At 43.5% G+C, this 18,963-nt stretch overlaps 1 protein-coding gene across 8 annotated transcripts in view; it reads left to right on the top strand.

Moving 5' to 3' along the window:
- The window catches only part of CDH20 (cadherin 20), a 1,654,453-nt gene that overhangs the window by 1,513,812 nt on the left and 121,678 nt on the right, over window positions 1–18,963 (top strand). For all 8 annotated transcript variants that reach the window (XM_069219506.1, XM_069219508.1, XM_069219509.1 and 5 more), the window contains one exon: window positions 18,168–18,462. In XM_069219506.1, the coding sequence (XP_069075607.1) occupies window positions 18,168–18,462 (295 nt within the window). The remainder of the gene's footprint in view (window positions 1–18,167; window positions 18,463–18,963) is intronic.

The raw sequence follows: 18,963 nt of genomic DNA, 5'->3' as shown, positions 1-18,963 counted from the left end.
TTCTCGGCCCCCGCTTCACGGATCACCACAAAACTTTCAAGGTAGCAGCTGAACGAATTTGCATTTGAGTTTTGAACAATTCATGAAGCTTCATCAAGCAGCTCCAAAGTTAGTGGAAAAACAAAAAACACTTTGGGAACTAGGTCAAATTCAACTCTTGGAATTCAAATTGAAAAGCAATTCCTGGCTGGAGATGGTGAATAGTTTTGAAAACTTTTTTTGTGGTGTTATGTAGCACTAAGTAGCCCAGAGGCATTAGAGCACTTTACATAAGTACCAGAAAAGGTTTCCAGTGTTACAGGCACAGGGAGATAAAGTGATTTTTTTTTAGAATCACTGGATTTTGAACCAACGCCGGGATTCTAGCTTGAATTCCCAGTTCTAAAGTCAGCAGGTATACCAGCAAGGCAACAGCTCCTGGCACAAAGAATTCTTAAATAAGCATATGTAAGTGCCAAATTTATTTGTGTGCTAGTGCCTCAAAGCTACCCATAAGTAAATTTAATGTCAAACTGTAGTATTTACAGTCAATAGTAGACCCATCCAACCTGGTATTCTGACCTTCTCCTACCACCCTGACCTGCAGTGAAAAGCAATAATGCATAAGCAGCCAGTGTTCTGCAGTCATAGCAATAGGGTGACAAGATGTTGAAAATCAAAAAACGGCGCATTCCACAAACATAGAAACAGGACTACAGTTTATCATCGACCGAGGGGCATAGAATTACTTAATTTATAGCACTCACATACATATAAAACACAAACAATTAGATAATAAGGGAAAGTAAATTCAACATTTACACATGGTATTGTCTGTGTTAACTAAATTGATTTCTGCTAGGTGCTGCTAACTAATTCATGTGCTACATTTATTGAAATTTGCATGACAGATGGTGAAAAACTGGTACAGTTCTCGCAAGTCCAGAATGTTTGGTAACCCTACATGACATTGAAATGCTCAGAAGATTAAATATCCATAGCCATCCTATAAATTATTATTCTGGAGGTGATTAGGGGAGAGATCACAGGGATGTGTTTTTGGTGTAAAGATTAAACCAACCATCATATGTATAATGTAAGCATAAAGCCAAGAATAAAATCTACCATGTTACAGTTCCGCCCTCTTCCTCTCTGAGTGTCTACTACTACATTATAAGGGGCACCCAGTGACTTCTGTATCCTACCTCATGTGCAGTTCCTGACCTCATGCAGTCATCTTCTGTTTAAGCACCCATGGCTGCTGATAGAGCGGTCCGTACTAATAATTTACCTGTATTCGAACGCTCTTTAGGCCGATGAATCTTTTGACTAAGTGGGACTCTCCGTACTCTATATCGGTTAATTTTAATCAAATCAGTAATCAATAACGAACATAAGCAATACCTTGATCGACATAACACTTAACAATTAATCCAGAATACATTTCGGCGAACCCTGACCTTTCAGCCAGGAATAACCACACCAATTTATTCAAAGTTAGTGAATTTTATTTCCCTATATTAACAAAGCTAGCACAATATAGATGTGTCTCAACACCAAATGATAAACATATATGAACATTAATAGCTGTCCATAACGGCGAAACAAGTGCAGTCTATGTAGCATTTGAATAACAAGGCATTCGATAATAGCAATGCAAATCACTAAAACTATAATCTGTAACGAACTAATTGCATACATTTAGTCAGCATAACAAGATCTCAAATTGCATCGTGCGACATAAGGAATCCTCGTCTAACCTCAAATTAGCATCGGCATGTGGGACTTCATGCAAAAACAATTTAGCAACATTAATTTAGAAAACTCCTAACTAGGGCTCTTATCAAAATCAGCAGTTGGTTACCTAAAGGAAACACAATGCAATTGTACAATTTCCTTTCATATTTACCAATTACGATCACCATTCAAGGAAGTCTTCGTCTCACAGGTACCGTTTCTCGACCAGCATGGGACGGGGCAAAGGGGCAGGGGTGGACGGGGCAATTGCCTCACGGCGGCAAGGTAAAACTACTACTTCATGCAAGGGATCAAAGTTAAAGTCTCTAGGGCAAGAATCATTTAAAGTCTCTTTCTCTCGATTAGAGAAAGCATCAAAGTCTCTCAAAATGGCGTCGCAGCAAAGTGGGCCATAATAGCTACGGAATGACGCGATGTCGGGCAATAGCTGGTAATGGCTGTAAAATGGCTACTTTCTTCTCGTGCACCTGGTTTAAATAGACAATAGTTCAAATCCAGTAGGGTCTTCCATTGGAGGGTTCATGGGTTAGCTTCAAATTATCCAATCAAAAACAACAGTTCTCAAGCTTTTACTTAAGCATACATTATCCTTGGAGACGGGTACGTAAGTTGCAACATTTTATACCAATTAACTCACTTTCAGAGCTTCCATTGTCCGCACCTGCAGAACGACCTTGGACTAAAGAGAAAATATGCCAGGCTGGCACGAAACCTTAAGATAAGCATGTGAACGATCTCAGTGGAAAAGTACAGCCTCAAGCAGAAATACACGTTTAATAGCACATTGGAAAAATACGAGCATCTAAACCGTGAGACCAGGCAACTAGGCCGAAGCCTGCACTAAAGTAATGCTAAGCTAAAACATTTCAAACAAGCAAATCATAGCACACGTTTACGATTATGTCGGATTAGTGCAATTCTAATACACCACGTTATATAAAGCACGCTTATAAATGTTGGCAAACTACTCTGAGGGCACATTTTGTCCCCGTACAATCTTTATTAGTTCGGTTAAAGTCACACATGATTATTTCACACTACGTTTATGCGCTAATAAATGTAAAACCTTCATTTTCTGCTTCATCAATCCCTCCTCTGATGACTACTTGTCATCACACCAAATCATGCCCACAAATTTTATTCCATTAAAATTCTGTCAGTTCTCTTTTCCTTTTAGTTCCCCTAGTTTTCGCCTTGTATTCTTCTGACATTCTCTTCATTATTTTCTCTTCCTTCCTTCTTCTAATTCTTTCCATAATCATTATTATTCCCCTTTTTATTCCCCAAATTCCAAACATGCAAATTAGTACTATTAATATTCCTTGTATTATTTTCAGTAATATTCCATTCCAAATTCCCCCAATCCAATGTCCCACTGAAGCAAGTCCTTTTCCAACCTTCTCCCACACTCCTGGTTCTTTCAGTTCCTTCAAATCTGCACTCTCTTTTGTTAGATTAGCAAGCATAGTTTTAATTTTCACACTATTGTCAGGAATATACGTACAACAGTGTCGTGCACCAAGCATTTTGCAAACGCCGCCATCCTTTGCTAAAAGAATGTCTAAAGCAAGCCTGTTTTGAAGAGTCATAGCTCTTTCCGCTGCCAGTTCAGCATCTATCAGGATTATAGCACCTGAAAACTTTGTCAACATGTTATCCACTATAGTAGACAACTTTCTTATTTTGATGGAATTCAACACAACTCCTAATGAAGGAATCATGGCTCCAAATATATCTCCCACCACAGCAGCTGCGGTCTCTCTTTTCTGGATACGATGGCATCCAGATGTCTTTTGAATCATCGATAGGTCATCCAGTTGATAAACCTTTGGGAACACTATACCCAAATAACATCTCCCCCACCATCCCTTTGGAAGACGATAATAGGCATTATACCCACAAATGTAATATACACCTGGAATGACAGGGTCAAGTCCGTTCATCATGAATGTCCATTTGGCCTTAAAGATAAACGTATGTTTACACTCACTCGCTCCTACAAAAATATTGTCATAATAGGATTCACCCCGATATATACAAAATTTCCCTACATGCCAAGCATCTAAAGCTATTCTCCCTTGTGTCTTTATTGCGGCAAAATCATAATTATCTACTGAAGTCCTCTTATGTAGCTCTTTTTCTAATTTTGCATTCATTTGTGCTCTTCTATCATCTGTGCGATCTAAAAAGCTTATTTCTATTGCAGAGAGCGAGCAGGTAAGGTTTTCCCTATGAGCGTGAGCCGTTTCAAAAGGTTGCATTGGCTCGAAAAATTCCCTCATTATTTTAGCATCCCAATCTTTAGCAATCTGGCTTAGCTGCGCTATTATAGGAACATATGCAAAGGTAACATCATAATTTGAGTAAAAATACTGTATGTTAGTCTGACCATAAAACCTAGACATTACTATACTACATGTAATCCGGTATGTAAGAGGCATGTGGTGATAAGTCACCCCTTCCTTTACTGATGTCGGTATCTGTGTACACACATAACAATCCTTCGCATCCATAGTCTCAACATATTCGGTTAGCAAGCGATAGAAAACATTATACGAAAGCTCTTTCTTATCATGCAAGAGCCTCTCATCTAATTCTAATCTTTTTAATGCAGTTAGTTCAGTGACAGTAACAGGAGCAAAGGTAGAAGCATCAATTTTCTCATTCTCACCCTTTCCATGCATTGTAAGCACTATTGCCATTATTATTAGTACACATGCAGCTACCAAGCCTATACACACATATTTACAATATTTCTTTCTACTGTTTTGTGTAGCGTACCCAGTCATAATCTGTATAGAATCAGAGAGCTGGAAGCACCTGTAAAAGAAACTATTTAGCAATTCAGTTACAAAGCTGAGCGAGCGCAATGTTCACACCGCCTTCTTCAAGAGGCCAGTCACTTATCGGTTAGCAGCATTTGTCTCAATTCGGCAATAACTCAGTCTTTTATCAGTTCAGCAAGTGTCTCATCCGGTTTAGCAATGTCTCAGCTGGTTGTTTGTATCACGTTAGATTGTAACAAGCAATGTCATTTATCACCCTTTCAATCGACAGAGTCCATAAAACTTTTCTTTTCTATTGGTATCTCTTCTTCTTCGTTCTCGAGGCTAAGAGATACAAATTCGTCAGTCCAATCGTCATTGACTACATATGCCCATTCAGGACCGGAATACCTTCTGTTCGGTATCCTTTTCCTTTTCAATTTTGCCTCTCTTTTCGATTCTGCCTCGCTGGTACTTTCCTCTTTGGCCAAGTCTTTTCCTTCACTTGAGGATTGTTCCACAACAGTCACTTCCTTTCTTTTCTCTTTCACTTTTGGCCTTTCTCCGTCTTTCAAACCTTCTTTAGTCCTTTCTTTTATTGGTGATATACTTAGTCTCCTCTTTGCACCGTGTCCATTTGATGGACCTGCGATCTTTTCTGTGGAAGCTTGAACTGTTTCGTTCTGTTCTGCCTTGTCCCCTCCTTCTGGGGAATCAATCACGTTCTCTTTTTCTTTTTCTGTATCGTCTGCTTCTGGGAAAGCCCTCCTCTGATCAGGCTCCCCTGCCTTTTCACCTTTCTCGAGCCCTTCGTCACCGTTACTTTCGTCAGGCTCTTTATCACTTTCAGCTGCTTCAGGTTCCTTGTCACCTTCAGCTGCTTCAGGCTCTTTGCTACCCTCAGCTGCTTCAGGCTCTTTGTCACCTTCAGCTGCTTCGTCGCTGTCTGAACTTTCTCCTTGGTCTCCCCCAAGCGAGTTGGTCTCTTCGTCCTCAGAGAATATCTCTCTCTCTTCCGTTCCTGCCTGTTCGCTTTCGGTTCGGTTTTGCTCTGTCTCAGCACTCAGCACTGTTTTGTCAGGCACTGGCAGTTTCAGCGCTTCAACTTCCTCATCTGTGGGACACAACACCTTCTTTGTGTGACTGGCGTGAATCCAGTTGGGAACCCCCGCACACTTCACAGCGGTAGTTGTCGTCAGGATCACTTGGAAAGGGCCTTTCCAACGGGGTTCCAGACACGACTTTCTCACGTGCTTCTTTACCACGACCCAGTCACCTGCTTTCAGTGTGTGTCCTGGACCTTGAATCGGTGGCAAGGTGGTCGCTTCCACCTGGTGAGAGAAAGAGCGAACCACGTCAGCTAGACCCTTGCAGTAGTCTAACACCATATCATCTGTAATATTCAAAAGCGCGTTTGCGGGAACTTCAGGGAGTCTCATAGCCCTGCCCATGAGAATTTCGTGCGGAGACAATCCAGTCTTTCTATCAGGGGTGTTTCTCATTGACATTAGCACCAAGGGCAATGCGTCAGGCCATTTCAAATTTGTCGATGCACATATTTTCGCCATTCTTGATTTCAGTGTACCATTCATCTGCTCCACCAGTCCTGATGCTTCAGGGCGATAGCTACAATGCAGTTTTTGCTCAATGTTCAGCGCTTCGCAAAGTAACTTTATCACCTCGTTATTGAAGTGACTTCCCCTATCTGATTCTAAAGAGATCGGGAATCCGAAACGTGGTATTAACTCCCTCAACAATAGCTTTGCAACTGTAAGGCTGTCATTTCTACGCGTGGGGTATGCCTCAATCCAGTGACTAAAAATGCACACAATCACCAACACATACTTCAGACCTCCATGCACAGGCATCTCAATGAAGTCCATTTGCATTCGACTAAATGGTCCGCTGGCTCTGCCAATGTGGCTCGCGCTCACAACTGTTCCCTTTCCTGGGTTCATCTGCTGGCAAGTGACACATCGATGGCAAACTGCTTCTGCAGCTTGACGAAATCTGGGGTTAAACCAATCAGTTTTTAACAATCTTATCATGGCATCTCTTCCTAGGTGAGCTTGCCCATGATAGAACCGCGCAAGCTGTGATAAGAGACTATTTGGCAAAACAAATTTTCCCTCATTTGAAACCGATAACTCATCTGGTCTTTTTATACATTGTGATTTAATCCAGGAATCTCTTTCATCCTCCCTGACATTATTCTGTAATGCTTTTAGTTCATCTATTGTATCTACTACTTTCAAGGCAAATGCTTCAGCTGGTTCGAGTTCTGGTTCACTTATCGAATTCCATTCATCTCTGAGTAATATACAATTCAAGGCACAAAATCTTGCGACTTGATCCGCATACGCATTTCCCAGAGAAACATAGTCTTGTCCTTTCGTATGAGCACTACACTTTACCACTGCAACTTCGGCTGGCATTTGAATGGCGTGTAACAATTCCCTTATCCTTTCCCCATTTTTCACTGGGGATCCTGAAGAAGTCAGGAAACCTCTCTGTGACCATAGTTGTCCAAAGTCATGCACAATCCCAAACCCGTACTGACTATCAGTATAAATGGTGACTTTCATCAATGCAGACAGTTGACATGCTCTTGTGAGGGCTACAAGTTCTGCTACTTGTGCAGAATAGACTCCTTGAAGCCAGCCCGCTTCCAAGACACCTGTTACAGTGCATACAGCATATCCTGCTTTCAAAATTCCCATCCCATCTCTTAGACATGAACCATCAACAAAAACAATTTGGTCATTTTCATCAAGCTTAGTATCCTTAATGTCAGGTCGAGGTTTTGTGCAAAATTCAGTCACCTGAAGGCAGTCATGCTCGACATCTTCAGCGTTCTCAATTTCAGCATCTTCTCCAGGAAGCAAGGTTGCTGGATTCAACGTAGTGCACCTTTTCAGCTGCACATTCGGTGAGCCCAGAATTATCGTTTCATACCTTGTGAGTCTTGCTCCAGTCATGTGCTGCGTTCGGGAGCGGGTCAAAAGTATCTCAACTGAGTGAGGGACCATGACTGTTACTGGGTGTCCCATCACTATTCCTTCACTCTGAGTGAGGCTGATACCAACTGCTGCTACGGCGCGCAAACACCCTGGAAGTGCTGCTGCGACCGGATCCAAGGTAGCTGAAAAATACGCTACTGGTCTGTTTATGCCACCATGGGCTTGAGTCAAGACAGACAAAGAACATGCATCACGTTCATGACAAAACAATGTGAAAGGCTTTGTGTAATCAGGCATACCTAAAGCTGGAGCCCTGCACATGCATTCCTTCAATTCAACAAAAGCATCCATCTCGTCTCCTTTCAGCTCAATTTGATCCAAGGCATCCTTCTGGGTCAACTACAGTAAAGGCTTTGCTAGAGTCGAGAAGTTGGGAATCCACTGGCGACAGTAGCCCACCATTCCCAAAAACTTCCTCACCTCCCTCCTTGTCTTTGGTGGACTCATTTGAAGTACACTCGTTATTCTTTCCTTCATTATTCTCCGTGACCCTTTCTCTATCTGGTGACCCAAGTATTTCACTTTCTTCTGACAGAACTGTAATTTGGAAGGAGACACCTTATGTCCATTCCTTCCCAAATGGTTCAACAGAGCAATGGTATCGGCTGTGCAGCCACTTTCTGTCTTTGATGCAATCAATAAGTCATCAATGTACTGTACTAGAGTTGACTCGAATGGCAATTCTAATGCTTCCAAGTCTTTCTTTAGAATCTGATTGAAGATTGACGGTGACTCAGAAAACCCTTGAGGAATTCGACACCAACTGTACACTCTGTCTAAGAATTTGAAACAAAAGAGAAATTGACTGTCCTCATGAAGAGGCACCGAGAAGAACGCTTGTACAAATCGATGACTGAGAACCACTCGGCATCGCAAGGGACCTGGAACATTATCACAGCTGGATTCGGTACTACTGGGCAGCATTTGACTATGATGTCATTTATTTTCCTCAAGTCCTGCACGAGTCGGACCTTTCCACTCGGCTTTATTAGTCCCATTATTGGTGAATTACATGGACTGCTTAACACTTCTCTCAGTACTCCCTGTTTTACAAATTCGTCAATGAGTTGGGCAACTTTCATGAGGGTGTCTTGTGCCATGTGGTATTGTGGGGTCTGGGGAAAGATTGCATTGGGCTTTACAGTCACTTTCACTGGTTCCACTCCTTTCATCAATCCCACCTCTTTCCCTGTCATATCCCACACTTCCCTTCCGACTGTTTCCTGTAATTCAGCTGGGATATCTTCTTCAGTTATCATTGGGAACAGACAAATCAGAGGGTAATCTTCATCGACAGTTTCCATCTCATCCCCCCCTACACTGTCCTCTTCTTCCCCATCACTGCTCGTCTGAATTTTGATTCCCTCGTTCGAACACATAATCGAACAACCCAATTTACACAATAGGTCTCTCCCTAACAGTGCTATCGGGCTTGAGTCACATACCACAAATTTGTGTAACCCTTGATAGTTACCAATGCTGACTGGTACCGGATCTGTAATCAGGTTTGTCAGGTGCCTGTTTGCTACTCCCACCACTTGAACTGTACTCCTTGAGAGTGGCAAATTTGGTACTTCATTGCTCTTAACTGTTGAACGTGTGGCTCCCGTGTCAACCAAGAATGAGACACGATGACCCATTACTCTTCCCTCCACGTACGGACCCTTTTGATCAACTTCCAAGGATGCTGCAAGCACACAATCTCCTTCTTCTTCTGAACTATTACTCTCCCATACATTGTTTATTCCACTCTCACTGTGTAATGGGAACTGTTGTACGGTGCCATTTGTACTCATTACCTGACCCGAGACCTGTGGAGGAACCATCACTTGCTGCTGACTCATTGGTGCCAAAGGTATTTGCATTTGCTGATTAGGTACCATGGGTAACTGCTGCTGCATCGGCTGCATTTGCGTCATCTGCATACGAGGCATCTGCATCTGCTGCGGCTGCATAGGTTGTAATCCCTGCAACTGATTTACGGCCTGAAAATTTGGGTTTGGACCTCTCATTTTCGGTCCCCTCATTGTCTGAAATGCATTGACATCATTGTTTTGCTGACCAACACCTGCACCTGCACCTTCCTGCACCACCATCGGGCACTCGCGTTTCCAATGACCGACGATTCCGCACACGTGACACGGCATCACCTTCTTCATTGCCTGTACACCATTCACAACAGTGTTCAAATCTGGACCATTATTCACAAAACCTCCTCTGCCTCTGGCCTGTGGGTGAAACGCCATGTTTCCCTGTAACTGCGGCTGCGGTTGCGGTACCTGTTGTTGGAACCCTTGCAACCCTTGCAGACCTTGCAAACCTGTCTGAGCTGCCTTAAGCTGCATCATCATCACCTTCTCTTTCAACCTTTTCTGTTTCACCTCAATTTCGTCGCTACAGTATTTCGCATAATTCAATACTTCGTCAATCGGTTTCGACTGCCAGCAAATCAAATGCGACTTTATCATCTGACTTATCTCTGGCCTCAGCCCTTCCACAAATCTAAACACAAAATGAAGCATGTCCTTTGCCTCTATTGTTTCCGTGCCACTGTAGTTCTTGAACGCCTTCAACAACCTCTCATAGTAACTATGAATCGATTCTTTAGCCTCTTGGGCAGTTCGATCAATCTTCTGCCAATCCACATTTTTCGCGGCAACCTTCGTCTTCAAATGCTCAATCACCTTATAGTACAAGCTCAACACCATAGGTGATGGTGCACCCGTATCCCTATCTCTCTCCGGTTCACTTGTCGGCCAACCTACCGCTCTTTTGCAATCCTCCCACAAATCTGCTGGAACCACAATCTCAAATAGAGTGTTCAGGTCTTCCCAGAGACATTTTGCAAGCTTCACAAACCTATCAGTCTGTTGATACCATTCAATCGGCTTCTCTCTCAGTTTGGGAAAATCGTCCGTAAAAGACTGAATATCGCTTCTGTGCCATGGTACATGTATTAATTTTCCCCCTGCTGTTTCCCTCATTGGTAACATGGTTACTGCCTCGCTGCTCTGTGGTCTTTTCTCATTATGCTCTGTAGCACTGTCCCTCCTCTTTTCCTTTCTCTTTACCCACCTGCTTTCCCACTTGTCTAAGCACCTCCACACTTGTGCACTCTGTAGCAGTTCTCTAAGGTGCGCCTTCATGCCTGCTGACCTCATATGTTCAAAATCTGTGGTCCCAAAATCCAACCTGTAGCTTCTGCTCAAGTGTTTTGTCTTGTCTATGTCAACCCCGTTTTTGTCGGCTATTTCCTGCAAGCTCTTATGTACCTTGTTCACTTCCTTCGTAATCCTGGGACATAGATATCTCAGCTCTTCTTCCGAGTAGGACTCTAACCTATTCACACCCATAGTCCCTTCCACCAATTCTTGTGCTTCCATGTTCAACCTGACCCTATTCATATAATCTTCTCCCTTCCCACTGGCTGAAATTTGTGTGGAATTTAGACTGTTGAACCATTGTGTCAGCTGTTGCGCATTCAACCCCATCAGTGTAGCATTCACATCGACTGCCATTGATGGTTGCGGCAACTTTTCAGTGTTCGATGTTAGAGGTATTATCAGTGGGGGGCTCGACCTCACCAGTGTTGACTGAGCACATATGGGACTAAACCCCATCAAGGACCCAGATCCAGTTGGCTGAGCCGCTATCGGAGTCATCCCTGGAGTGTTTTCTATGCACCTTCTTTCTGTCCCATTCTGCAGCATCGATCCTTGACTGCTCATACCTAAGTTAGGCTGACTATACAAAGGTACTGGTGGGCCTACAGTAATGGGTAGTGATATCGCATCTGGGTTTTGTCCATTTCCCATGTTCTGAGGCACGTTCATTCCCACACTATGGGTCATCATTGCCGGCATGCCCATCTGGCTCCCCGTCATTTGAGCATGTGCTGTCCCCCCCTGCATCTGCTTTTGAGGCATCAAAAACTGGGTTGATTCCGCTTGTGCCATGGTTGGGTTGTGACCATTCTGTCCTCCCATTGCGGCTGGGTCTAAAATCATTCCCATACTATTGTCGCTGCTGTAATACCTTGGGACCTGCGGCTGATAATTTTCTGCTGGTTTCAACATGGGCACATCTGGATATATTCTCCTAACCTGCGGTATCTGCGGGGTGAACGGTAGACTCGGGTTCTTAGATCCCGATGATGCTCCTGAACTCTGAGTTTCACTGTTCTGTACCGGTGCCGGAGGGGCAGAACTGGTACTTGGACCTTGTCCACTCTCCGCATAAGGTGGTGGACGGTCGTTCAGCAATTGCATGATTAACTCATCATCCTCTAACTCCTCTTCTCTTCTCAACTTTTCCTCGTCCTCTCTATCCTTGGAACACCTCCTGTTTGTCTTACAGGTAGCTTTCTTACCTGTCTCCTCTTCTTCCTTAGTAATCGCGGGAAACAATTTTATTCCCTGCAATACATCTGACCTCCACACCTTCTGTGCATTATCCCACCTAGCGTCCGCTAGTGTCTTTTCTACCTTCCTTATCCTAGTCTCGAACTTATTTTGCTGCTGCTGTCTAGCCATTAGTTCCCAAATTGCTAGAGCCTCAAACTGGGCTGGCCTTGGAGGCACCTTCATGTCATACATCGTGAATCTCAAATTCTCTAGAATCCTTATATTGAATGTCCCATGTATCGGGAACGCTACGCTCCCATGTTTCTCTGTCAGTTTATGCCATTGCTTTAGCCAAAGGCACGGAGCTACCCCCTTTTCCTCCATTACAATGTAAGCTGGGGTACCTTCGGGCGGCGTTTCCTCTCCTACGCTCGCTTTAATGTAAGACTCCACCTTCATCGCACTCCTTAATGCTTTAAAAAATTTCATTTTCTCGTCTTTTATTTCACAAAGTTTGTAATCAATAGGTGACTTTAATTCCCGGAATACTCTTCGCTTGCCTTTCCCCTTCCAATCGAGCCCCACGGACTGCGTCCAATCCGTGCGCGACCCTTCTCTGCAACCAACCTATCCCAGCGCGGCTCCTAGTGACGTCACACTCACACACACTGCGGCTGACAAAGCCTCGCGGCTAGTCCTCCTTCACTCAGCTCCTCTCGTAACAACTTCTGGCATGTATCGCGAGCTACCAAAAATAAAACAGATCTGTCGGTTTACTACAGGAAGGGTAACACAATCGCTTCAGGACCTTAGGGATTTTTCACTAGCCTCGACAGTTATTCCATCTTTCTCGGTCCCCACGTTCGCAAGCAAATCTGACCCGCAGACCTACTCTCAACTTGTCAATGATCTATTCTAGTGCACTTAGAATTTTGTCAAAGCCCGAAGTCGAAGTTTCTTTCACTCCCTAACACACGTACCAACTCGTTGACCACACCCGATCAACCTACTAAACCGCCCAGACCACAACATAAAACAACATACTCCAGAGTCTCTTGACCTCGCAGGGCCCGTCTCAACAACAACAACCACGTGGACCTTTTTATGCACGAAGCGCCACATGCACATGAAGTTCGACGACTTCCCTACTCTCACACTCGGAGCCGCACCTCCGCTATTTCTATGAAGTTCGACGACTTCCCTACTTCTACACTCGGAGTCGCACCTCCGCTATCCTCTAAAAAGAAAAAAAAATCCTCGCAACCTTCTCACACAATCTGCGGCAATAAGCTGTGCAAGCGCAAAACCCTAACTTCACTCATACCATCACTAGTACCGCCAACGCCGATTCCACACCTCCATTCTCTCCATTCGCAAGCTCCGAGATCCCGGGAAAGTCGCGGTGGACCTAGCCCATCATCATTCTGTCAATCTGTTTTACCCAAGAAAAATCTAATTCAACTTCTCGAGTGGGGTCTCAAAATGCGTGCTCGTTAATTCAACACCATGTACTCTAAGAGTACAGGGTCCCAAAAGACGAAACCGTCCTCTGCTACCATCTACTGATAGAGCGGTCCGTACTAAAAATTTACCTGTATTCGGACGCTCTTTAGGCCGATGAATCTTTTGACTAAGTGGGACTCTCCGTACTCTATATCGGTTAATTTTAATCAAATCAGTAATCAATAACGAACATAAGCAATACCTTGATCGACATAACACTTAACAATTAATCCAGAATACATTTCGGCAAACCCTGACCTTTCAGCCAGGAATAACCACACCAATTTATTCAAAGTTAGTGAATTTTATTTCCCTATATTAACAAAGCTAGCACAATATAGATGTGTCTCAACACCAAATGATAAACATATATGAACATTAATAGCTGTCCATAACGGCGAAACAAGTGCAGTCTATGTAGCATTTGAATAACAAGGCATTCGATAATAGCAATGCAAATCACTAAAACTATAATCTGTAACGAACTAATTGCATACATTTAGTCAGCATAACAAGATCTCAAATTGCATCGTGCGACATAAGGAATCCTCGTCTAACCTCAAATTAGCATCGGCATGTGGGACTTCATGCAAAAACAATTTAGCAACATTAATTTAGAAAACTCCTAACTAGGGCTCTTATCAAAATCAGCAGTTGGTTACCTAAAGGAAACACAATGCAATTGTACAATTTCCTTTCATATTTACCAATTACGATCACCATTCAAGGAAGTCTTCGTCTCACAGGTACCGTTTCTCGACCAGCATGGGACGGGGCAAAGGGGCAGGGGTGGACGGGGCAATTGCCTCACGGCGGCAAGGTAAAACTACTACTTCATGCAAGGGATCAAAGTTAAAGTCTCTAGGGCAAGAATCATTTAAAGTCTCTTTCTCTCGATTAGAGAAAGCATCAAAGTCTCTCAAAATGGCGTCGCAGCAAAGTGGGCCATAATAGCTACGGAATGACGCGATGTCGGGCAATAGCTGGTAATGGCTGTAAAATGGCTACTTTCTTCTCGTGCACCTGGTTTAAATAGACAATAGTTCAAATCCAGTAGGGTCATCCATTGGAGGGTTCATGGGTTAGCTTCAAATTATCCAATCAAAAACAACAGTTCTCAAGCTTTTACTTAAGCATACATTATCCTTGGAGACGGGTACGTAAGTTGCAACATTTTATACCAATTAACTCACTTTCAGAGCTTCCATTGTCCGCACCTGCAGATCGACCTTGGAGTAAAGAGAAAATATGCCAGGCTGGCACGAAACCTTAAGATAAGCATGTGAACGATCTCAGTGGAAAAGTACAGCCTCAAGCAGAAATACACGTTTAATAGCACATTGGAAAAATACGAGCATCTAAACCGTGAGACCAGGCAACTAGGCCGAAGCCTGCACTAAAGTAATGCTAAGCTAAAACATTTCAAACAAGCAAATCATAGCACACGTTTACGATTATGTCGGATTAGTGCAATTCTAATACACCACGTTATATAAAGCACGCTTATAAATGTTGGCAAACTACTCTGAGGGCACATTTTGTCCCCGTACAATCTTTATTAGTTCGGTTAAAGTCACACATGATTATTTCACACTACGTTTATGCGCTAATAAATGTAAAACCTTCATTTTCTGCTTCATCACTGCTCCCTTCAAAGTCCTGCTTCCAGGCCACTATTGCTGTCCTTCTCCTAGGCCCGGCCTGCTGCGCAGTTCCCTAGCTCATTCCCACACTCCGTCCACCTTTCTCCCCGTCTGGTTCCTACTGTGGTGAGTAAATCTTGTCAACATGCTGCAGTGGCACATCAATGGCTGCCCTGCTGTAGCGGTCCTCATTCTCCCTCCTCCCCGGCTCTCTGCGGTGTGGCTACCCCATGTCTGGAACAAAGAAATGCATGTGTGCGTCAATCTGCAGTAGCTGATGTGGGTGGTCCAGTGGTAAAATCATCCGAGTGTCCCCATCATAACTGCAATAAACAGTTGCGATTTTGCTGCAGATGATCGAGATGATCATTTTCCCATCCAGTTGTTTAGTTAAATGACATAATCACTTATTTGTTTGTCTAAGTTAGTTGTTTTGGAGAATCCGTCTGCCTAGACACTTTAGTATGTGTTCACTTCATGCTTCACTTGCACAATGTAATTCAGATTATTCTGTGTAGTTCAGAGAGCACAGGAATTATATGTTCTTGCTCTGAAGCACCAAGCCTGCCTCTGGAAGGTTCTACAAATGATTGAACTTCTTAGTCCTCCCTTACAAAATGCATCATCAGTTTGGTGTGCTGCAGATACCATGCGGTGCCTCATTGCAATTTGTGCATCATGTAATGGAGTTCACATGGTGTTAATGTTTCTTTTTCTCATTTCATGGTGACAATCTTGATGTGTTGCATTTGTTTAAGCACAAGTTGTGCGAGGTATTGCCTTGTGAAAACCGTGTGGGGGGAGGGAAGGGGAACCCCTAGATGTATGAATTCCTGCACTTTTTAATCCAGATTTGGAACAAAGTTCTATTTAGGTCTGAATCAATATTGGGATAGCCTGTTGAATGAAGTTGGTAATCTTTAAGAAGAACCCTGTACCTATTCTGCTTCTGAATCTTTACTGTTACCCAGACCATTGAACTCCATCCTAAGCCATGTGAATAAGACAATATCCGCTGGATGCTCTTGTTTATAGAGATAACAATTACCTTGGCCCCTTAACACTGTAAACTGAGTTGGTAAACTAAAGAGGGGCAACAGTGCAATTATAGCTAATAAGATAATATGTTTCAGCAGCAGGAGAACCTACTTTTCGCACAATCCGCTTCAGTTTCTGCGTCACCAACATTGGTTTTACAGAAGAGTTGGAGTTCAACAATTGATTTCACCTGTTCTTTGTGCCCCAGGCACTTTTGTTACTGTTATAAGCACTTTCTATAGCGCAGCAACTCACACCCCAAAGGTGTATCTCAAGGCTGTGCAACCAAGAGTCGTAGAGTGCAGTTAGAACATTCACGTCTTTAGGAGGTTATAGAACTTGGAAGGATCTTGATCAGCAAAGTAAGCGGGGCAAGATAAGAAAATGTTCTACCTCCAAATTTGGATGTGTGAATACGAGGGATCCTTACAAGCGCTTTATACGCAGACCTGAGAAGTCTTGGAGACAGATAGTGGCTGAGTCTGATGTTCAGGTAAGTTGGTAACTGCTTATTTAGGTCCTTATGAGTCCTGCAGCATATTTTAAAAATGGCGTGTTTTCTAACTGGCAGCCAGTGCAGGGCTTACAGGATAGGTAGCGAGGACGAGCGTGAAGGAAGATGGCAAATCAGTCAGGCCGCTATGTTCTGCACAACTTGAAGTTTGGCAGGCAGTGAGCCATTTGCTGCTATTAGCAGTGAGTTGTCATAATCCGAGCGACTCCTTATTAATGCGTGAACTAGGGATTTCTCGATGCAGAGGGAAGCCCTGGAAAGACTTTCCTAAGTAGGCACGTATTGGCACAATAGGTGCCATTTGGATGCAGGTGGGAAAATTCGGATCCAGTTTGATACCAAGATTTGTGACCACCTTTTTTTGGAAAAGGGTCTGGGCATAATTCAACAGGGCACCAGTCTGCCAACCAAAGCTCCTGAGCCTTGCCAAACAGCACTATCTCTGTTTTTTCACCCAATCAGCAATTTTTCCCATGCAACTCGCAAACTTCAGTTTCACCTGATCTGGACCCCGCCCAATGGAGATGACTAATTAGGTGTCATCCGTATATTACAGAAGGGACTACGGACCGTTGTATAGCCCCATCTGTTATAATGGTCATGGAGGCACTCATTTTGCACCCACCTCATCTCATGGAGCCATTCCCCCGTTTGCATGGGAATATAACCCCATAAAATGTAAAGCTTCTTTCCCAATGCCAGCAGAATATTATAGACATAGGCGCAAGGGCAAACAGACTCTCAGGAGGCATTATTAATGTAAAGCATGCAAGAAATGATGGACAGTTTGAGCACTCCCTTGAGAAGGGGCCTGGATCATCTCCTGTGAAGGTAGCTGGAATCACAGACTGCAACTGCCTGTGGGTGACATTTCCTCCTGATGTAAAAGTATTTCAATAAAAGCTTTCAACTAGCAGACCATTTTGAAATGCTATTCTATTTCCAGTTTTATTCATATGTGGTATGTCTCTGTCTGCCCCATGCACACCCAGTCAAAGTGCCCGGGCAGTCAGTGGAACCCATAGCAATACATTGTGCCTGGTCCCAATCTATGGTGGCGCACTCTTTAACCGCTTCTCTGTCTTTCTCAGCAGGTGCCCAACTGGGATGACTTTAAGGAGATGGGCAAGGAGCTCCTAGAGGTTGGTGCAGCATGTGAATGCAGCTGCCTGTGGAGGGATGTCTAGGGGGATCTGGGACCCATGTGCTCGCTTCCCAAAAGGAACACTCGGGAGCACTAAGTGCTTTCCTGGTCCAAGGTGGCACAGAGTCCGTATACATTCAAAGTGTCTTCATGAGCTTGCACCTATGTCAGTAACACAAAAGTAACTCAGAACCCCAAAAAACATCCGCATACATGTTGCAAGACCACTGCACTTATGTACCAGTGCCCCAGGCGGCTAGGAGATCCTTAGTTTGATGTAAACGAACTGCATACGTATGTATACTACAAAGTGGTTCAAAACAGGAATCCTTTAAGTAAATTGTTTTTCTAAAAGTATATGCATTTACAGTTAAGTTTCTTTAGAAAATCTTTGTTTTTTTTAAAGTCATGTTTTCATTTCTTGCCAACATGTTCATGCAATTATATTATTTATTTGCAGCTTCATTCAGATATGGACAAAGGAGATGGCTCAATAACATATATCCTCTCTGGAGAAGGCGCTGGTACCATGTTTACAATCGATGATACCACCGGTGATATTCACGCCATACAGAGGCTGGACAGGGAAGAGCGGTCCCAATACACACTGAGGGCCCAAGCGATTGATAGGAACTCCAGAAGGCCACTGGAGCCAGAGTCCGAATTTATTATCAAAATTCAGGACATCAATGACAACGAACCCAAGTTCCTCGATGGGCCTTATGTTGCCTCAGTGCCTGAAATGTCTCCAGTGGGTAAGGTTTCTTTTTAATTATCTCTTTTCTCTGGATAATCGAACAGAAAGATCAACTTGACAATGCGATAGGACTTGTACCATAAGTGCGCATGGGAGCCTATTTAGGAAGAAATACATAAAAGTATGGGCAGTGATGTCAATCTCCGTTTGAACATACTTTTATTTTTTCTTCTCAGAAACATTCTCAGTACTATGCCTGGCAACAGGGCCAGCTTTATGGGAGTGGGACTGGTGCGGCCTCACTGAGAGCTGACCTGGAGAGGGGGACGCTGACCTCGGGGGAGCGGGCTCTGTGTTTAGCAATAACTTAGAATTTAAAAGCACCTAATGCAAAGTTCCATGTGAGTCCAGCAGTTAGGAAACTTTAAAAATTTCAAGATAACTCTTGTGATTAATGTTCCTTACTGGTGTTTTGTCCAGTGGCAGTTTTTACTCGCCATAAAGTAGCGCAGAAGGTTAATATGCCTGCTGTAAAGAACAGATCTGTATTTTATGTGGA

This window comes from Pleurodeles waltl, chromosome 2_2 (genome assembly GCF_031143425.1).
Source record: "Pleurodeles waltl isolate 20211129_DDA chromosome 2_2, aPleWal1.hap1.20221129, whole genome shotgun sequence".
Lineage (NCBI taxonomy): Eukaryota > Metazoa > Chordata > Amphibia > Caudata > Salamandridae > Pleurodeles > Pleurodeles waltl.
Note: the sequence above shows the minus strand (reverse complement) of the source record. Positions and strands in the feature narration are given on the sequence as shown.